Source organism: Dermacentor andersoni, chromosome 8, assembly GCF_023375885.2.
Source record: "Dermacentor andersoni chromosome 8, qqDerAnde1_hic_scaffold, whole genome shotgun sequence".
Classification (NCBI taxonomy): Eukaryota; Metazoa; Arthropoda; class Arachnida; order Ixodida; family Ixodidae; genus Dermacentor; species Dermacentor andersoni.
Genome location: NC_092821.1, coordinates 66971810 through 66990224, shown reverse-complemented (window position 1 = coordinate 66990224; position 18415 = coordinate 66971810). Strand labels below are relative to the sequence as shown.

The 18415-nt window shown below is 45.5% G+C and overlaps 1 protein-coding gene across 13 annotated transcripts in view; it reads right to left on the bottom strand.

The window, feature by feature from the left end:
• LOC126538778 (uncharacterized) overlaps positions 1 to 18415 on the bottom strand; it is a 353978-nt gene that overhangs the window by 89912 nt on the left and 245651 nt on the right. Inside the window, exon 3 of one of the 13 annotated variants that reach the window (XM_072289737.1) lies at positions 12776 to 16115. The exons of the other annotated variants lie outside the window; for them this stretch is intronic. Within the exon in view, the coding sequence (XP_072145838.1) occupies positions 14644 to 16115 (1472 nt within the window). The 3' untranslated portion in view covers positions 12776 to 14643. Of the gene's footprint in view, positions 1 to 12775; positions 16116 to 18415 lie in introns of those variants that run through there. 13 annotated transcript variants of the gene reach the window in all.

Sequence of the window (18415 nt, the reverse complement as noted above, 5' to 3'; positions counted from 1 at the left end):
CCCTTTCCTCTGACCCCGCTCTGTTTTCTGTGCCGGAAAATCCCTTATCCAGTGCGACACGCGTGCCCTTATCCCCTGCGTGTCTGCTCCGTTGCCCACATTCCTTATCTGGTGGAGCAAGTCTCTGTCCAGAGAGCTTTACTCTTCCCGTACTGCGCCCATCGGGCATCGTTAGCCCTCTAACGATGGCTTGAAATGCCGGTTTCCAGACTTTTCGCGCCACCCACAGACATACTGCGCTATCCGACATGAACGAGGAGAACTATTTTGGTTTCTAAGCAGTTCACTTTTTACCCCCAGATGGTAAAACTTTTGAACGCACTCCGAAGTTTTCAAAATAGTCAAAGCAGAAAGCAAAGTTGGCCTTCCGCGCCGCTCACGGACACTCTGCGCCATGGGACGCGAAGAAAACTATATTTTTGTTTTCTAAGCAGTTTGCTTTTTTCCACAAAGTGCTAATTTTTTTAATGCACTCCGAAGTTTCGCAACCGTCAAAGTAGACAGCAAAAATAGCTGCCTCGGAGAGAGGCGCTCGCACTTCGAAAGATCGCAGATCTCGTGATTCTGCTGCGTTTGCAGCTGATTTTATCGCTGGATCTAGCAGCAGCGAGTCTGAGGATCAGGGTGTCTACCAACCGGGAAACCGGGAATTCTCAGGGATATTGAGTAGTCTGGAAAAACTCAGGGCATTTGTGCTTCTATCAGGGAAAATTAGCTGTAATTTTATTGAAAGGGAACGAAAGTCGCCGTAATGCTGGCTCGAGTAACAGAGAGGAATCGTGACGAATGGTCTTTGACGCCGCGTCGTTGGCTGGAGGAGTTACCAGAGTACAGTAAACAAGCGACTCTATGGACGGACGGTTTCGCGGCAACACTACGTACCCCATAGGATCAATGTATAAGAACGTCCGAAATTTCGAACACAAGAACCCTTCGCCGTCCGATTTTCCATACTTTCTGCCGTGACCGCAGGTCCGAAACGGCATTATTCAAAGCCACAGCCACCATTTTGATAACCTCGCCGCCTCGAACCGGCACTGTACCGGCACACTCGCGCGCAGATCCGCTGGCAGCCGTAGCCACCACCGCGGCAATGCTAGGCCTAGCTGCTTCGAGGTTCGATATTAAGCTTCTTGCCATTCTGTGCCGTGTTTTTCATTGGAAGAATTCGCCGCTGTTAGCCATGACACCGACACCGCCTTTGTGGTCATCGCGATTGGCTTCGAAGCTCGGAAAGCACGGTGCGTTGCATAATGCCGGTTCTCGAAAATCAGCTTTACCTCATTACAGCAATATTACGCTGTGAAGCATAACAGGTGTGGTAAGGGGCAACTGTCACTGGACACAGTATGTATTCCTTGATTGTGCACACGTGCACCCACCATCTCCCATCTCAATACGAGTACCGATATGCCTAATAAGTGTACTAGCAGGCCTTCAGAGATTTTAGCCCTTAAGGGATGTAAAAGACCTGCATCGATTTTTTTCGGACACTTTCGCGGCCCCTAAGAAGTCCGGAAAATCGGACGCTGACTGTACAGCTGTCCAAGAGGATGCTTCAAATAGACCGTGTGGCGAATGCGCAACCGAAGGAGAACAAGAAGACAAAGGACGTACACACTGAGAAATGAACGGAAAGGAAGCATGCCACCGCTTTTTTTGAAGGAGCTTGCACTCTAAAAGCAAAGTGTTGGCTGACGCCGAGATGCAGGTGTCCCTCATCCAAGCAAAAAAAAAAAAAAAACTATTTAGAACAGTGAAACGCAACACTGAGGCGTTGTGCGCGGGCTGAGAGTATGTCAGGACAGTTCAAGTTGACTTACCAGCTGTTGCGAGAGCATCTCACTCGTGATAAAGTTCGGGCCTCAAACAAATTAGCTTGCTATAAGTTGATAGAAATAGTGCATATTCGAAAATATTCTCTATGCATCTTTCTTATTCGTATTTGAGAATGTTCGACTCGATTTGTAATGGGTTTTACTATTACTTTCGAAGATATTTTATTCGCTGTACATTTTACATCACCCCTCCCTTCTGTTTTCTTTTTGAATAATATAAACACTAACCCCTACTATTCAAACTGGATTAAGTTGTTTATTTTTTCATTTTTTAACATGCTTACTAGAGAGTGACATCATTGGGTGGCATGATGTAGGGAGCCCGTCTTGACATAAAACAAAGTTGTGCCACTCAGGGAATATTGCAAGGGCACTCAGGGAAAACCTGGAAAACTCAAGGAATTTGGAAATGTCAACTTGGTAGACACCCTGGAGGATGCTGCCTCTTCGTTGGACATCGAGAGCAACGAAGACACAAGCCAGCCCGGAATATCGGAGGCCGCAGCCTGGCACGCCAAACTGTAGTGCTTGCACTAAAATATTTCAAGTGGGAAACCTGCTGAATGAAAAATTGATTTTTTGGGATATATAGTGCCTATTAGACGGCAATATATTTGCATGTCTCATAAATTATGTTACATTTTTTCTTAGTAGACATAACATTTCGTCACAAACATTGTTAAATTTTATCCCGTAATCTTGATTTTGGCAATTTATACTTCTTTTACCAGATACATCTCGTTAATAATTGTAATTTTCAAGGCGAAAAGACAAGTCCACTTGTCGAAACGTTGGCTCCCGTCTTCACCTCGTTCTTGTTTTCCTCATCGTCTTGAATGTCCATCTCCCGCCTTCCCCTTGTTTTCCCTGGATCTCGTTAATAAAGCTTTTATGCGTGAAAAGTGCATTAATTCTGCTTTTTATTTATGTATTAGATAAAATATTGAGTGGAGTAGTAGCTTCAGATAAAAATATCTGGCGTAACTTGCAAAAACACCTAGTTTCCCCGTGGTACGGAAAGAGTGAAGCCAACCAGCCATCACTTCCGCCTGGGGTCAGCGCTACATACACATTGTCCAGTGTCCACAGTGCACCGCTCGTGCAGCTGCAGCTGATGCCCGCCATCTACTTTAGACGTGCCCTGGGTCTCTTGGACAAATACAACTCCCAAAAGCGTACTTAAAGGTGTGCATTGAAAAGACTATGAAGAATGGCTTATGGACAGCACATTCTTTAAGTCTGTTGCAGTATCATAGTGAAAGAAGCCTGCATGCGTATATGTAGATTCATACTGATGTTACACCGGGTGGCAACCACAGAGAGTAACAGATAAGCACTCCGTTGTGGGCGAGGGGCAGTGCTACATTCCAGGCGACGCGGGAACTTATGCTTAGCACTGCGATTGATACACCGAACACTGTTCTACAATGCGAATGCTTTGTCAAATTTCTTCGCAAAAAATACCATTGGCTTTTGCGCATGTTACACCTCCGCTTGCATGAACATGCCGTTAATGGCGCACTGTGCGTAGGATGGCAGCCAGACGGTTGGCCTGCACAGTGCATTACGGAGAGCGGAAAAGAATTGTCCGTACATCATCTTAAAGAATTGTCCGTACATCATCTTACGTACCTCAACAACAGAAATGGCCCTCAAGAGTAACGACAACACATCGAAATGCACATAACAGAGGCCAAAACCACACGCGGCAGCAACGCTAAAGCAGATTCAAAGGCCACCCCCCCACCCCTCCCCACCCCAATCCTCCCAAAACATGACAGCTTCTCTGTGCTCACAGCATTGAGTGTGCAGCAATGTCCCCTCTTATCGCCATTCCATTCTCCATAAGCCTAAATGAGCCCTTATGTTAAGGCTGTGTGTAAGCAGATCACTGGGAAAAGGAAGGGAGGGGTTTTGCAGCACTATGTAAAAGCTGGTGGAGCATCGCCAAAGCCAAAAGGTCTGAGAACCCCTACCTTGTGTAAGTGTGCACAGTTCTGTCAAAGAAGTGCCAATATGCTAGCGTAAATTCCAACGGATTCTGAAGTGATCTATGAAGGTTTCAATGTGCCGCTTATTGTGTTGAGAGCCTGCACGAGAAAAATGGTGTATACATTAAATAAAATTTGGTAATGACATTTTGCTTCAACGCACTTGTAGACAAAATGATCACTCATGGCAGAATGAGAATATAACCACTTCTGTAAAAAAAGTGTCAACCACTTTTCACGCAGAAGGATCTTTAATTAGGCGATGATTTACTTGGAGAACATGTCCTAGCGAGCCGTGTAACATTCAAAATTTCTCACTAATGAGTATTTTACTGTACGCTGCGGTCTTTTGTATGCATAGTGTATAAACAGATGCTTCGTTGTTGAGCCGTTACATCAAGGAATATCACATGGCTGTAGACACTGAAATATGTGCTCTAAACTGATTATCAAAAATGTCTCCACAACCTTCAGTGCACCTGCATAGCCTTGGCTATATTGTAATATAACTAAATAACTTGTTAATTTGTATTACAACATATTTATTTGCAAAGTGTGTACCAACATAACTGGCACGATACTTGACTTTGGTGTTGTGGTGTCAGTGTCATGTGTCGCGTTGTATCAGTGTTTTCAAATTCTTTCATTGCTTTCTTAAAACATAATGAAACAGCTTTTCAACTTATACTGGAACATGCTATGAATTACCTTTGGAGCTCCACATGTCCGAGCATACAGTAACACTTGTGTAACAGAATGTTATGTAGCACACCGCGCACACATGCATATTCCTAATTGAGATTTGGCTTAATACATTGACACCTACATCGCATAAGGCTGTTGATAGACAATTGCTACATATCTGAGTTCACAAGTTACAAGTAAGCAAGCTTTGAAAGAAGACCCGGCACTGAAATGGCCACATGTTGGTGCAGGCGCCTCTTCACCTGGATGTAACGTGCCAGTCTGAAGCCATACGTGCCACCAAAATGGCCGAATGGATGTGGAAGTAATCTTTAGGAGCGCAACTTGCAGAACAAAAAGAAAAAAGCCTCAAATGTGTTTATTCATTACATAAAGCTACATTGTCGCCCTATATAGAAGTAATTTTTGCATATTGAATGCAATACAAATCGAATAGTGCCAGAATTGAAACAAATGAAGAATATGTTTCAAACTGCTTTTGAAGAATGCACAGCTATTGTCAAAATATGTGTAAAACAATGCACACATCCTGGTGTTCATTCCATTGGCAAGTTCCTGTAGTTACATCGCACATTATGCAGCATTGTTTACTAAAAGCGCTAACGGATCACTAGGAACAAATGAGGAAATCACTCGCACACAAAGGACTCTTCAGGGAGTGCAAATGGTCTTTGTATAGCCAGGAAAGTCTAGCTGCCTGAGAAGCGTATCCAGCTTCTACTACACATGCTCTCATGTTTTATGCATATACTATGCCCATGGTTGTTGTTTACACGTCTTTATTCACATTTTTTGCCCTAAAGGGCTGCGGTGAATTGGCTTGGGAAGTAGCGGGAGTGAGAAAGTAAGGGAAACAATGGTGGACGTAACCCTTTGAGGGTCGATTTTTTTCGCCAGATGTGACCGCCCAGGGTCGATTTTTTTAAATTGCAGATTCCAATTCTTCTCAGGTAGTTATTTCAAAAAAATTACCGTAATTTTTTCTAAGGTAACCATAAAGTGATAAAAAATATTTTGCGTTGGTGTATAAGCACTCTTCATTCATGAATAACAACAATAAAAACTGAATTAAACCTATAGGAATTGAAAAATTTATGCATTGTTATAGTTCAAGGCTTTGAAAATGCGCACACGAGAACATTTCGCAAGACTCAAATCTTCCTGCTCCTACACTAATATGTACGTCCATAGCGTAATCGAACTGCGTAGGTGCGCGAACTCAAGAAAACCGTGTGGTTATGTGCCCGTCAAAAAAACATCTGACAAACTTCCGCTAATCATCTTATCGCTAACCAGAGGCAATTAGATTTCGCGAGCCTCAAAAAAAAAGAAAAACGCAACGGAAACGCATGCACGGTAGCATCCTTCGTATGCGCACCTCTGTGAGCACTAAACGAGCGAGAAACAAGCGGTCGCCTTTTGAACGATTAGTAACGAGATAGCCATCAGTTTTGCAAGTGCAAGAGACCGAGACCGCTCGCGGAACAAAACGCAAGCCGCCGCCTGCCTAGGCGGCGCCTTGCGGCGCCTGGTAGTATGTAGACGCGCAGGAACAAACTAGCGCTAAAACAAACCATGCAGCGAAAAACAAGAGAGGGAGGCACGCGAAAAAAATTCCCTGTATTTCCACATAATGGCACCACGTGACAGAAAAGAAAAAGTAAGAAAATTGGTGCGCTTTTTCAGTATACAGACGGCACCATAAATATATGGCATCGACCATGTTGGAGATCGTTCGCGGCGCCGTATATTTATGTCATTGACCCTCAAATGGTTAATCATCTACATCATGCGGTCTGATGCTTTCGCTGGTATGCTCGAGATGAAGAAGCCTGGTCCCAGTGGCTGGAGCCTCAGGATCATCCAGGCATTTATATAGCGACCGCCAGAGCTTGTTGGCGGTCGCAGCACTGCAGTGTCGCGGTAGAGCCCAGGTCTGTAGGGAGGTTGGTCGCCATTCCGTTGGGAGCGAAGCAAGGGCCCTTTGCCTGGGGCCAGAATACAGTGGGCAGTCCCAGATTAAGTGTTCGAGGTCTGCCATGGTGTTGCAGGGGCTGCAGCTACCCGCACGTGAACATTCCAGGCCTCGAGGGTCTTCCGTTCTGCGAAAACGCTGCACGAGAAAGGGAGTAAGAAGGGTGACAGTCTGTACCTGCCGGAGCAGAACCTGCTGCCGAAGAGAAACAGCCTGGGAGGGAGGGGGAGGAATGTCCATGGGATTGGACGTAGTGAAGAGATAGCTGCGCCGGTGGTGCTTGGCTTCAGCTATTGCTTCCATGGGGTTGTACCACTGACTGTGTATTTCCGTGTGTTCAGGTACGTTGTTCAGTGATTGTTCGGGCAGTTTTGACAGTGCGGATAGTAGCGTGGCGTGCGCTAGTCAATGAGTCCGTTCATTTCCTGGTATACGCGTGGGCTCCGGGATCCAGTGTAACTGAAAATCATGACCTTAGTCACGCAGACGACGAACGTGGAGGCGGAGTTGTTGGAGCACAGCAGTGGTTGTACGAGTGCCCTGGCAAGCTCTAAAGGCATTTTGAGAGTCAGTAAACTCTGTAGTGGTGCTTAGCCTCTCTTGGAAATTTGTTGGCAGTGTGTTCAGCATGCTTGGCAAAATCTAGGATGGCATACAGTTCTACCGTAGAGCTGTGAACGACATGTCTTGTGAGGTGGAGTTTACTGCCCCGCTTGGTTGCTCCCATATTTGTCCACGCAATAGTGAACATTGGCTCCTCCTCTGATCCTCCGATAAAAGCATCCACATAGACTATATGGCAAGTGCCAGAATTGTCGTTGCCCCCCTCACGTAGTTGGTGCGTATATTTCTTGTGGCGTTTGGCGTGGGCCTGTCTTCTTGCCAATTGATCTTCTCCCATGTTCTTCGGCAGTGGCTTAGGATCCGCATTGGTACTTGCTCCCAAGGGGGACATATCCGTGAAAGCGCCGGAAGGTTAATGTCATGCCCAATTTTAACCAATCTGGCCCTTCCTGCGTTTGTGGACTTGAGGCGTGTCACATGAGTATGCTCGTGCATTGAAATAAGATCAGCAATGTCACCGAAAGCGCTGCAGCTCTTCAGTGCAGGGAGTGGCGCGTACTTTGACAATCCTGTCATTACTCTCCTTGCCTCGTTGTTGAGGCGTTCCAGAGTATGTAGCTGTGTTCGAGTGATGGGGTGAAAAGGGGCGCCAGACAGGATGCGAGAATGCAGGAAAGCCTGCACAAAGTGTCTCATTTCTTTTTCTTTAATGCCCTTTGCAAGCTCGGAAATCCTGCGGAGGATTTGAGTGACCTGCTTGGTGACTTTTACTGTTTGATTGTATCACGTTATGGATATACACTGCTCGTCTAAAAACATTCCGAGTATGCAGATGACCCGCTTCCTGAGAATGGGTGTCTGTCCGATCGAGAGATGGGCGCTGGCTTTCTCCTCGTCCTTCGACTTTGACCTTTTCCCACCGTGGATAACGACAAACTCGGTCTTCTCCGGTGCTACCGTAAACCCTATCTCCCTCGTGAAGCTCTCGATGGTATTCCACGCCGTCTGCAGGGCCTCCTTTTGTTCTCTTAGGGAACGTCGCGTAGTCCACAGCGTCACATCATCTGCGTAGCTAGCATGCACAATGCTTGTGATTCTCTAGTTCTGCAGAAAGAGCTGCTAAGAAGATGTTAAATAATGTTGGGAAGATCAGGGCTCCCTGTGGGACTTCAACCCCGTTATGATGATAGGAGCTGAGGTCGCTGCCTACTTAAACTTTAAACGTTCTGTCTTGCAGGAACGCAGCAATAAAGTTGTGCATGTTGCCTTTGATACCCATTTCTTGTATCGCCTGCACGATAAAGGCATGAAGAAGGCTATCGAAAGCTTTCCTGATGTCCACCCCCACAACTATGCGAGGACACGAGGACGAGACGTAGAGCACGTCCTCTTTTAGGCGGAGCATATTATCTCGAGTAGAAAGACCAGGCCGGAATTCGTATTGAGTGTGAAGCAGAAGACAATTTACCTCCAACCACGATATTAACCTTGCGTTCACCATGCTCTCCAAAAGTTTGCACAGACATGACATAAGCGAAACTGGTCTTAAGTTTCCCAGGCAGTTCGGTGGTTTGTTCGGTTTCGGAATAGGCTTGACAATAAAGGGGCGCCATTCTAGTGGGAGAGTTCCTTCTTTCCATATACGGTTAAACTCCGCCAGAAGAGTAATTTTGCAACCTTCGATTGGGCTGCAACGATTCAATCAACCCCTGGTGTGCCACGGGTGTTAATTTTGCGTATGGAGTCTTCGAACTCGCGGGCCGTGAAGGGCTGGTTTAGATCATCGTGTCCGTCTTGGTCATCGTCCCTCACATAGGTTCTATTTATGGTACTATTTGACTGGGGAAAAAATATATCTGCCGCTTTCTCTGAGAGTTCGGCATTGGTGATGCCTTCTTTCAAGGCAACACGGGCTACGGCGTCTGACGTTTTACGTTGCCCAAGAAGAGATCTCAATATAGTCCACGCCCTGCTTGAATTAGTCGATCCGTTCAGTTGCTCGCACACCTGCATCCAATGCTCCGAAGCTAGCTCTCCTGCATACTTCTCGATTTCCTCTTGTAAAGAGCATAGTTTAGTTCGTAGTGTCCGGGGGTGCCCCTTTGCTCGATAAGAAGACAAAGTCTGGGCCTGTGGTTCCATAGATGCAGGAGGTGCCTATCCGAATTAGGTTGGTCCGGAGAAACCCGAAGCGTTTTAGTTGCTGTGCGCTTGGCACGCGTCATAGCTTGCGTTAAAAGTCAAGATTGTTAACTGGACCGTTTTCTTCTAGCAGCATCCGATATTTGTCCCGGTGGGTAGTCGTACAATCCCGTTTGTAAGATGATGGGTGGCACGAGGGACCATTTGTTCTCACTGTGATGGCAAGTGGAAGATGATCACTGCCAAGAGAGTCCTCTAGAAGTTTCCATTGGCAGGTTCTGGGTCTCGAAGACCATGTTAGGTCTGGCGTCATGTCTGCTTGCCTTGTGTCCTGTCCAAGCCTTGTATGGGATTGCGGCAGATTAAGGAGCGATAGTCCATAATAGTCAAACTCTTCCATGATACGACGACCGCGTGGGCTGCACTTATTATAGTTCCAGGCTACGTGTTGAGCATTGAAGTCTCCACAGATTAGAATTGTATCCCCTTGGGATAGATGTTCGGAAAATGTATGTAGCTAAAGTCCACCGAGGTGCCCTTAGTCTTCCTTCGTGCGTTTCCTGGACGTATGTACACAGAAAAAAACAATTATTATTCTTTCGGGTGTAAGTTGAATGCAGCATCCAGTAACATTAGCAACATTCGAACACCAAGGGTCAGTGTCGAGCTTTGTGTGGGTGAGTCTTCGATCCAGATACACAGCTGTGCACACAGGTGTGTCGGTGTCTTCGGGGAAGCCATAGCCCTCGTAGTATGGTAAGCGTGGCATAAAGCAGTTCACCTCCTGCAATGCCACGACGGCGAGTCTGAGACTTATGCGACAGGCCCCAGCGTAAAATCATGCCTGCTTTTTTCGTTGTGAAGGAGCGGCAGTTCCACTGAATCACTGTTGGGACGGCTCCCCCCACATCCCGACCGTGACCGCAAACATTAACTTGAGTGATCAGCTGAGCCATGTTGTGTGTGAGCCATCTGCGTCGGAGCTATCTGTACAGACAGCAAAGGCGCCATATTAACACATGCGGCCGTGGTAAGACCTCCGAAGGAGAGCGTTCCATTGTGCATCGGGCGCTGTATGATGGTGCGAACGCATGTTTCAATAGCTCGTTCTATCATCGTTTGTACCCTTGACACGATGTTATGTTCCATTTGTGCCAGGTGTGCAGAGAAGATGGCTTCGTAATCAGGATGAATTTGTGGTTTTGGCCGCGTTTCTAGCAGCTTATTCTGGCTCTGCTCTGGTGCCCCGACAGTGATAGTTTCATATATTTGTCCATGAACACGTGCACCTTCATTTGCTGAGAGTGAGGCGGGGACAGACTGACCTGTAATTTTGGCGTGACTCGCATTCGCGTGTTCTAGCGCTTCGCTGTTAGCCATCTTGACGAAATTAGCAAAGGCATATTTGCTGTGGTCGAAAAGCGGTTTATTTTCCGGCGGTATTGCAGGAGTTGATGGAGCGCGGGGAGGCCCAGTGTAAGAGTTGTGTCTCAGGGTCACTGTCTTTTGAGGGCGCTCATGAACTTGCAGTTGTGAACCCATGGAGTTCTGGCTTTGCTTCTGAGGGCGTTTTGACTTCACGCGCAGCTGTTTGTTGATCTTTATGCTCTGAGGGCAGTGTTGAGCCGTTGCAAGGTGTTTACGCCCCCCAATTGCGGCATTTCGGCCCCTGGTTGGGACAGACCTCGTCACTGCCATGCAGCTTTCCGCCACATGTGGCACAACGCGGTCTGTTAAAATTCGGACAATGCTGTTTTCCGTGTCCTAATTTGTGGCACGTCTCACAAGTGTAGACCTGCGACTTGAACGGATAGACTAGTATTGTGAAACACCTGGGCCCGATTTTGTATGGAAGGCTAGTCCCTTTAAAAGTGACTACAGCGGTGCCTTTCTCCCCGATGGGGCGAGCGCTGATAATGTCGCACTTCCGGCAGTGCAGGTCCATGGTAAACTGCTCGGCAGAAATTTCTCCTGCGTTGCGGATAATGCCCCACATTTGATCTTTTTCTATGGCCTCGTATGCTTGAAATACAGTTGGCTTGCCATTTATTGGAAGCTGTATTAAAGACAGAAGGGCATCGTGTCGCGATCATCGGTGTCAAGCGCTATTTGATTACTCCTGTCCAAATATCTGACCTGAACGATCGGGTCAGCTTCCCTTTAATGTGTTGAGGGAGCATTGTGCATGTGATTCCAAAGTGCCTCATCGATAACAATGAAATTTTCATCCATGATTCTGCACGGCTCTTGAGGTTTTAGGATCACAGTGTGAGCGTATGAACGGCGTTGAATGAGCGTTCGCTTGTTTCTTCGCTGGATCGGGGCGTTTATAGGTAACGGTTTTCCATGCTTCTTGTTCGCTGTCATCTTCGTGAGCAGACACCGAGTCCGAGTCATACGCATTAAACTATGGCGTTGCGTTGCCGTTGTAGTGAGAGACGCCATGACGAAGCGCAGCCTTGGGTTTAGCTGCTGCAGGTGCAGCTATCGCGGACAGTGTTCCGCGTGCGCGTTTCTGCCCATGCTTGGCGGTGGGTACAGTGAGTAGGTTTGAGACGAGTAAATCATCGTACTTGCCTTTGCTCCCTCTTGGTGGCTCAGGATCAGCAAGTGGAGCGAATGGATTCACGTCTGGACGCAGCGGCGTCTTTCTCGAAGCGGTGGTGTCCACCATGGCATCGGTCGAGGTGCTCGTTAGGGTTGGCGCATTCTCTGGCGTGAGGGCGTCTTCAAACTGCTGTAACTCCATGTCCTCGGGTAATGGAACATTCAAAGCTGCCTCTGGGTAATCCATGACCACGGTCGATGCGACTTTTGGGCCCTAACGCCCAAAGTAACAGGAGGAAGACAGAGACTGTCGGAGATGAAAATGCACACGTCTGTTCAACTCGGCCACCCGGTGGCGAGTCTCCTATGCCCATGGGGGTGACATTTATCATACTTTTGCTTCAGTTTGAGGCTTATTTCTGTAAACATAGTGTTTTAAGTGTTCGACGGCTATTAGAATATAGTTGTATTGACAAAGTCCCTGCTTTAACGTATCAAATATTTGCACGCCCTTAATCGAAACAGTAAACCCTTGTATTTATTATCTTAAAAGTATGTCATGTACACAGTTTTGTCGGTGAGGAAATTCCTGATGAGACTAGTACAACTGCAATTCAGAAAGCATCTTTTTCAAATTTCGAAAAAAGGGTTTGGCCCAATTTCAATGCTTCTGCACACAAATGTATTACACAGTGGAGGCTTATAAGCTCAATTCAATATGTAAAGTTTATACAAATATTCCTACAAATACATGTCGTACTAGTGCTTATAGAAATGCTGGTACATTAGTTGAAATAAAATGTAAGAATGACTTAAGCATGGTGGACTTGACATTCGACTCAAACATTAGATTACTCATCTACGTTACTTATAACAGGCTCCTTTTGTGTTAATAATGAAGTTCCAACAGCCGTCATTCAACTTCTCTTGCAGCCCCAGATATAATAAAATGCTAGCATCCCTATATTGCATGCCGTCAATAACTTATTGAAATATCAAGAACAGACAACGAATACTCACCAAACAATGGCATTTATTTGATGCTCTGATCAAACAGACATTGGAAAGCTAGCTTACAGAACAATCAATTCCTCTAAAAAAGTACCCATTTGTAAAATAAAAAAGGCACGAATAGAATAAGATCAAAAGAATCCACGATGAACAATATAGACCAGAACCAAGAGCCAACAAATACATGAATTGGTCTAAGAGAACAAGTTCATATGTACCAAAGAGAATACTGAAAAAAAAAAATAGGAGCCTTAAGAACACATCATTCACACATCTGTAGTGTAACAATTATTACAGTGAACGTACATAGTTTGTAGGGGCATGCAAACAGTAATTTTGAAGACACGAATGAACATCAATTACTTTTCAAATAATGAAAAGCCACAATATAACAAAGCAAATAGCTGTTTTTGCCGACTTCTTTTAATTAAAGTTAAACTGTATTTTGACTTTTTTCTCAGCTACAACGGCTTTATGTGGGTTAGTTCTCGTAAATCCTTTTGCTCTGTGTTCCATAACGTGTAGAGAAAAGATCTAGACAAAATATGGTAACCCCCGAAAAGTGTTTCACAGACCCTTCAAGAGCAAGCTTCAGCTTGGGGGCTCCCATCTACATACATGGGAAAGGAGAGATCATTTTTCTTAACTACTCCACGAAACCAGATGAGGTTTGTTGCATATAAAAGAAATAGAATGTAGTGACTGTTGGTAGCGAATTTTTGATTTAGGCCATCAATCTTTTAATAGCTATTGTTGAAAATCACGAATTTTCAAAGAACGACACTATCAAATTTACAACTCTGGTAACTCAGCAATGAAAAATACTGCAATTCTGTAAAATGCTCCAAATAGGACACCTAAAGCGGACAATATTTAGGTATGAAAGAAAGCGTTAAAATGAGCCACTAATAAATGAGTAGGACATCTGCAAAGTCCCTGTAAACAGTGTAACAAGTTGACAAGATATACATTGATACATCAAATTTATCTGCTTTGGAATATCTAGCGTATGCAGTTTACAGAGCTACGATATATATTCCAGGTGCAGAGTTAAAAATCTAAAAAGTTCTTGCTCCAATTTTTTAAAGATGAAAAATATTTGCTAATTCCTGTTATAACATTCAGGCCTTGAAACTCAATTATGCTTCCAGCAGTCAGCAGAATTTAGCTTTTTCTCTCAAATGTAACAAATTTCGTTACAATCAGCCCACTGGTTATTTCAGAAAAGCATTTCTGCGTTTTACATGTATTTGAATATGCGGCATCGAAGTTGGGCCCGAGTTAAAGCTTGCTCTCCGGAGCATGTGGAGACACTTGTCCTACCTGATGCAGTAGAACACTACGTAACATGCTACACGAATGTAGATATTTAATTCAGACTCTAGTTCAACGAGATTGTTAAACTACCCTACATTATGGAAAAATGGAACAAATTGTTTTTGTAACAGTTTATTTGCCGAATTGTGCATCGCAGTATGTTTTGTGTGACACATTTGTTTTCATATATGTCTAATGTGCATTAGTAATTAGCGTTAATTCTTTCGGTTTTAATTGTACGTGAGTATACATTCTGTTTCACTTGAATTCATTTTACACATATATGTATGTATATATTATATATATGCATTATGTCTGACACCCGTGTTATTGGGACTTAGGCAATTCTAGCTTAATATGTAATACCTAACGCTATGCTCTGTCACTGCTTGTTAAAAAGGGCTGCGGACCTTGTCAAGCCATAAAAGGCTTTTTGTTCGCGGTCCTCAACATTGTGGTGTTGAAAATAAAGTGAATTGAATCATTGTGCTGTGCTCTCCAAGTCTGTTCAAGTGATGAGGACCTGAAGCAGGCAATGCAACTATATGGCCGGTCACTTGTATGAATGCACCGGTGTATCTTCAGGGCATTCTTCAACGAGAATCACTGAAGGCAGAGTGGGCAATGAAGTGGCTTCTTGCCTCATGTGTTTCCTAAGGTTGCCCTTTCGTGAAAATCTCCGAGAGCATGAAGGGCACTGATATGGCTTCTCGCCTGTGTGGGTGCGCAGGTGGGCATTCAGGTTGCCCTTTTGTGAGAAGCTCCGAGTGCATGAAGGGCAGTCAAATGGCTTCTCGCCTGTGTGGGTGCGCAGGTGGGCTTTCAGGCTGTCATTTTGTGAGAAGCTCTGAGAGCATGAAGGGCAGTCAAATGGCTTCTCGCCTGTGTGGGTGCGCATGTGGGCTTTCAGCTTGGGCTTTCGTGAAAAGCTCCGAGTGCATGAAGGGCAGTCAAATGGCTTCTCGCCTGTGTGGGTGCGCAGGTGGTCTTTCAGGTGGGGCTTTCGTGAGAAGCTCTGAGAGCATGAAGGGCAGTCAAATGGCTTCTCGCCTGTGCGAGTCCTCAGGTGGATTTTCATGTCTTTTTTTCGTGAGAAGCCCCGAGAGCATGAAGGGCACTGATATGGCTTCTCGCCTGTGTGGGTGCGCAGGTGGGCTTTCAGGCGGCTTTTTTCTGAGAAGCTCCGAGAGCATGAAGGGCAGTCAAATGGCTTTTCGCCTGTGTGGGTGCGCAGGTGGCCTTTCAGGTGGTGCTTTTCTGAGAAGCTCCGAGAGCATGAAGGGCACTCAAATGGCTTCTCGCCTGTGTGGGTGCGCAGGTGGGCTTTCAGGTGGCGCTTTCCTGAGAAGCTCCGAGAGCATGAAGGGCAGTCAAATGGCTTCTCGCCTGTGTGGGTGCGCAGGTGGGCTTTCAGGTGGCGCTTTTCTGAGAAGCTTCGAGAGCATGAAGGGCAGTCAAATGGCTTCTCGCCTGTGTGGGTGCGCAGGTGGGCTTTCAGGTAACCCTTGATTGAGAAGCTCTGAGAGCATGAAGGGCACTGATATGGCTTCTCGCCTGTGTGGGTGCACAGGTGGGCTTTCAGGCCGCTCTTCCGTGAGAAGCTCCGAGTGCATGAAGGGCAGTCAAATGGCTTCTCGCCTGTGTGGGTGCGCAGGTGGGCTTTCATGTGGCCTTTTTCTGAGAAGCTCCGAGAGCATGAAGGGCAGTCAAATGGCTTCTCGCCTGTGTGGGTGCGCAGGTGGGCTTTAAGGTGGGGCTTTTGTGAGAAGCTCCGAGAGCATGAAGGGCAGTCAAATGGCATCTCGCCTGTGTGAGTCCGCAAATGGACATTCAGATAACACTTGTGTGAGAAGCTCCGAGAGCATGAAGGGCAATGAAATGGCTTCTCGCCAGTATGGATGCTGGCATGTGCTTCCAGAAGAAATAGTTCATCAGCCACATAGTCACATAGCTGACATCGGTGGAGGCATCCTTGCTTTGAGTTGTCAAATTTGGTAGTTGACGCAGAAATTGAAGGCCCCAATGCTGCACAAATAAAAGAAGTAAATAGTTTTTAGGAAATGCCGAAAACAAACAAAGATGCTAACTTTATTGACAAGCTATCTTTTTCATTTGATTTGGGAGATCTTCAGGGTGACCTTAAGTATGATGAAACAAAGAACTAATGGTCATTTTTATTTACTCAATATTTCTTCATTTGAATGCTTCATGACCCTGTTTGTGAAGTCCTTATAAAAGGGATTTTTGAGAAAGCTAAAGAATTACAAAGTGACAGAATGTGGAGTGCTTGACTACTCTCTCCTATGACCCTTAGAGAACACTTCAAAAATGCTTTGACCAAGCCTGCCCTCATATCCTCAATGATCACTTGACGCCCGGTAACCACATTAGGCACTTGCAAAATTTGTTGATTCGCTGGCACAACAAATTTGTTTTATACGAGACTTCATCAGTGAGTTTCTTCTTGACCACACATTGAACTTTGGCAATGTTACCGTAAGTCGAGATTGCAAGGAGCCGGCTAGGAAATTCCGCAGTTTTCCTGACATAATCTGCCAACACCTACAACCCGCATCCTCTTTCAGAACAGCCCAGAAAGAAAAAAAGAATAATACGCGTCTATAACCCATGGTAACAACTGCATACGCAACCCCTAGATGTTTAAAAAACAGCATCCATTTGGGGATAAACCACTTGTCCATGTCATATCTTAAGCCAATGACTGCTTTACTGTTTCCGGAGAAGGGAATTGGGCCGGTGAACACGGCCTATCGTGGCCCAAGTTCTACTTTTCCAGCATCATGTGCACTATTCACTAACTGCTAAATGCAAAATGGCGACCCACACAGAGGAGGAAAATGACCGACCGTGCAGGAGAAGGGAGATTCAACACACAGGGGTGAAAAAAGGGTGGGATTCCCCAGGAGATAGCGAAAGTATGAGTACTTGAGAACCTTGCCCTGAAGTGTGGCTTTGGGGCAGCGCACGCTGTGTTGTCATGGAGTGAAACCTTAAATCCAAATTCCAGTAATTCACACCCCGATCCTGACCTTACAGTAAATTTTTTACTATGTTTGGTGCAGCTTAGCGATGTAAAAATACGGCAACTTCTTTTGGAGTGTGCTCTGCTCTGCCATCGCAAAATATTGGCAAATGATTGCAGGAACCGACAAGGAATGGTATGCTCCCTTTGCAAAGTGCAGTGGATTTTAACACACTAGCAGGTGAAGGTATTGTAGTATTTGCGAAGGGAGGCACCAAGCACCATCGGTGGCTCCGAAGCAATGACGCACACACTAGTTTCATATCGTGCCCAACTTACCCCTGAGTTGCAGCGAGGGTGCATTATATATATATATATATATATGTATATATATATAAATATATATATATATATATATGTATATAACTTAGCAGGCATGTTCGTCTCAGCAACATGGACACGGCGTTTGGAAAAGGGCCACTAGCACAAGGCACCCACAGATTGAAAAACTGACAGAGTGAGACACACATGAACGTCAACTTCTTCCTCCGTGCTGGCACAGAACTGGCGCCGAAGTGCTCCCAAACAACACACTTTGGAATGGTGTGGTGGGTTGCTCCACCAACCTCTTCCTATTTTAATGCCCAAAGTCCTACCATTAATTCCAATAAACAAACTTTCTGAAACCCTATTGTGAACTTTGTTTTTGTACGCCCTTGTTTCTAGTTTACCTAGCTTTTTCCAAACTCCAAGTCGCCTTTTACTAATCTCCATTCCGGACATGGTAATTTTCCCCCTGCTCTTGATGAACCGAAGGGCTTCAAGGACGCTAGTGATTCCTAAATCGACCGCTGCGCAGATATCTTCACATTTTAATATACCATGCTCCATTGCTCCATGCTCCATTCCTCTCCTTGCTCCTCTCACTGGCAGCACCTCCTCTCCTTGCTTCGGCAAGGAGAGGAGGCGGTGGGTTGCACCACCAAGCTCTTGCTACTATACTGCTTAATATCCTACCTAGTTTAAAACAAGAAAAAAAAAACGATTTCCCACAAACAAATTTTCTGACCCCCTATTGTGAACTTTGCTTTTGTACGTCTCAGTTTTTTGTCGTTTCCCTACTTTTCTTTCACCAATTTTCCTACCACCTCTTACTAATCTCTATTACGGACATGTGTACTTTTCCCTTGCTCTCGCTGAACCCAAGGGCTTCAAGGCCAGTGGTGGCTACGTCAACCACTGGGAAGATGTCTTCACATTCTAATATAGTCGACCCCGAATATATCGAATCCTTTGACATCGAATTATTCTATATATCGAACAATTTCTGGACATGGTATAG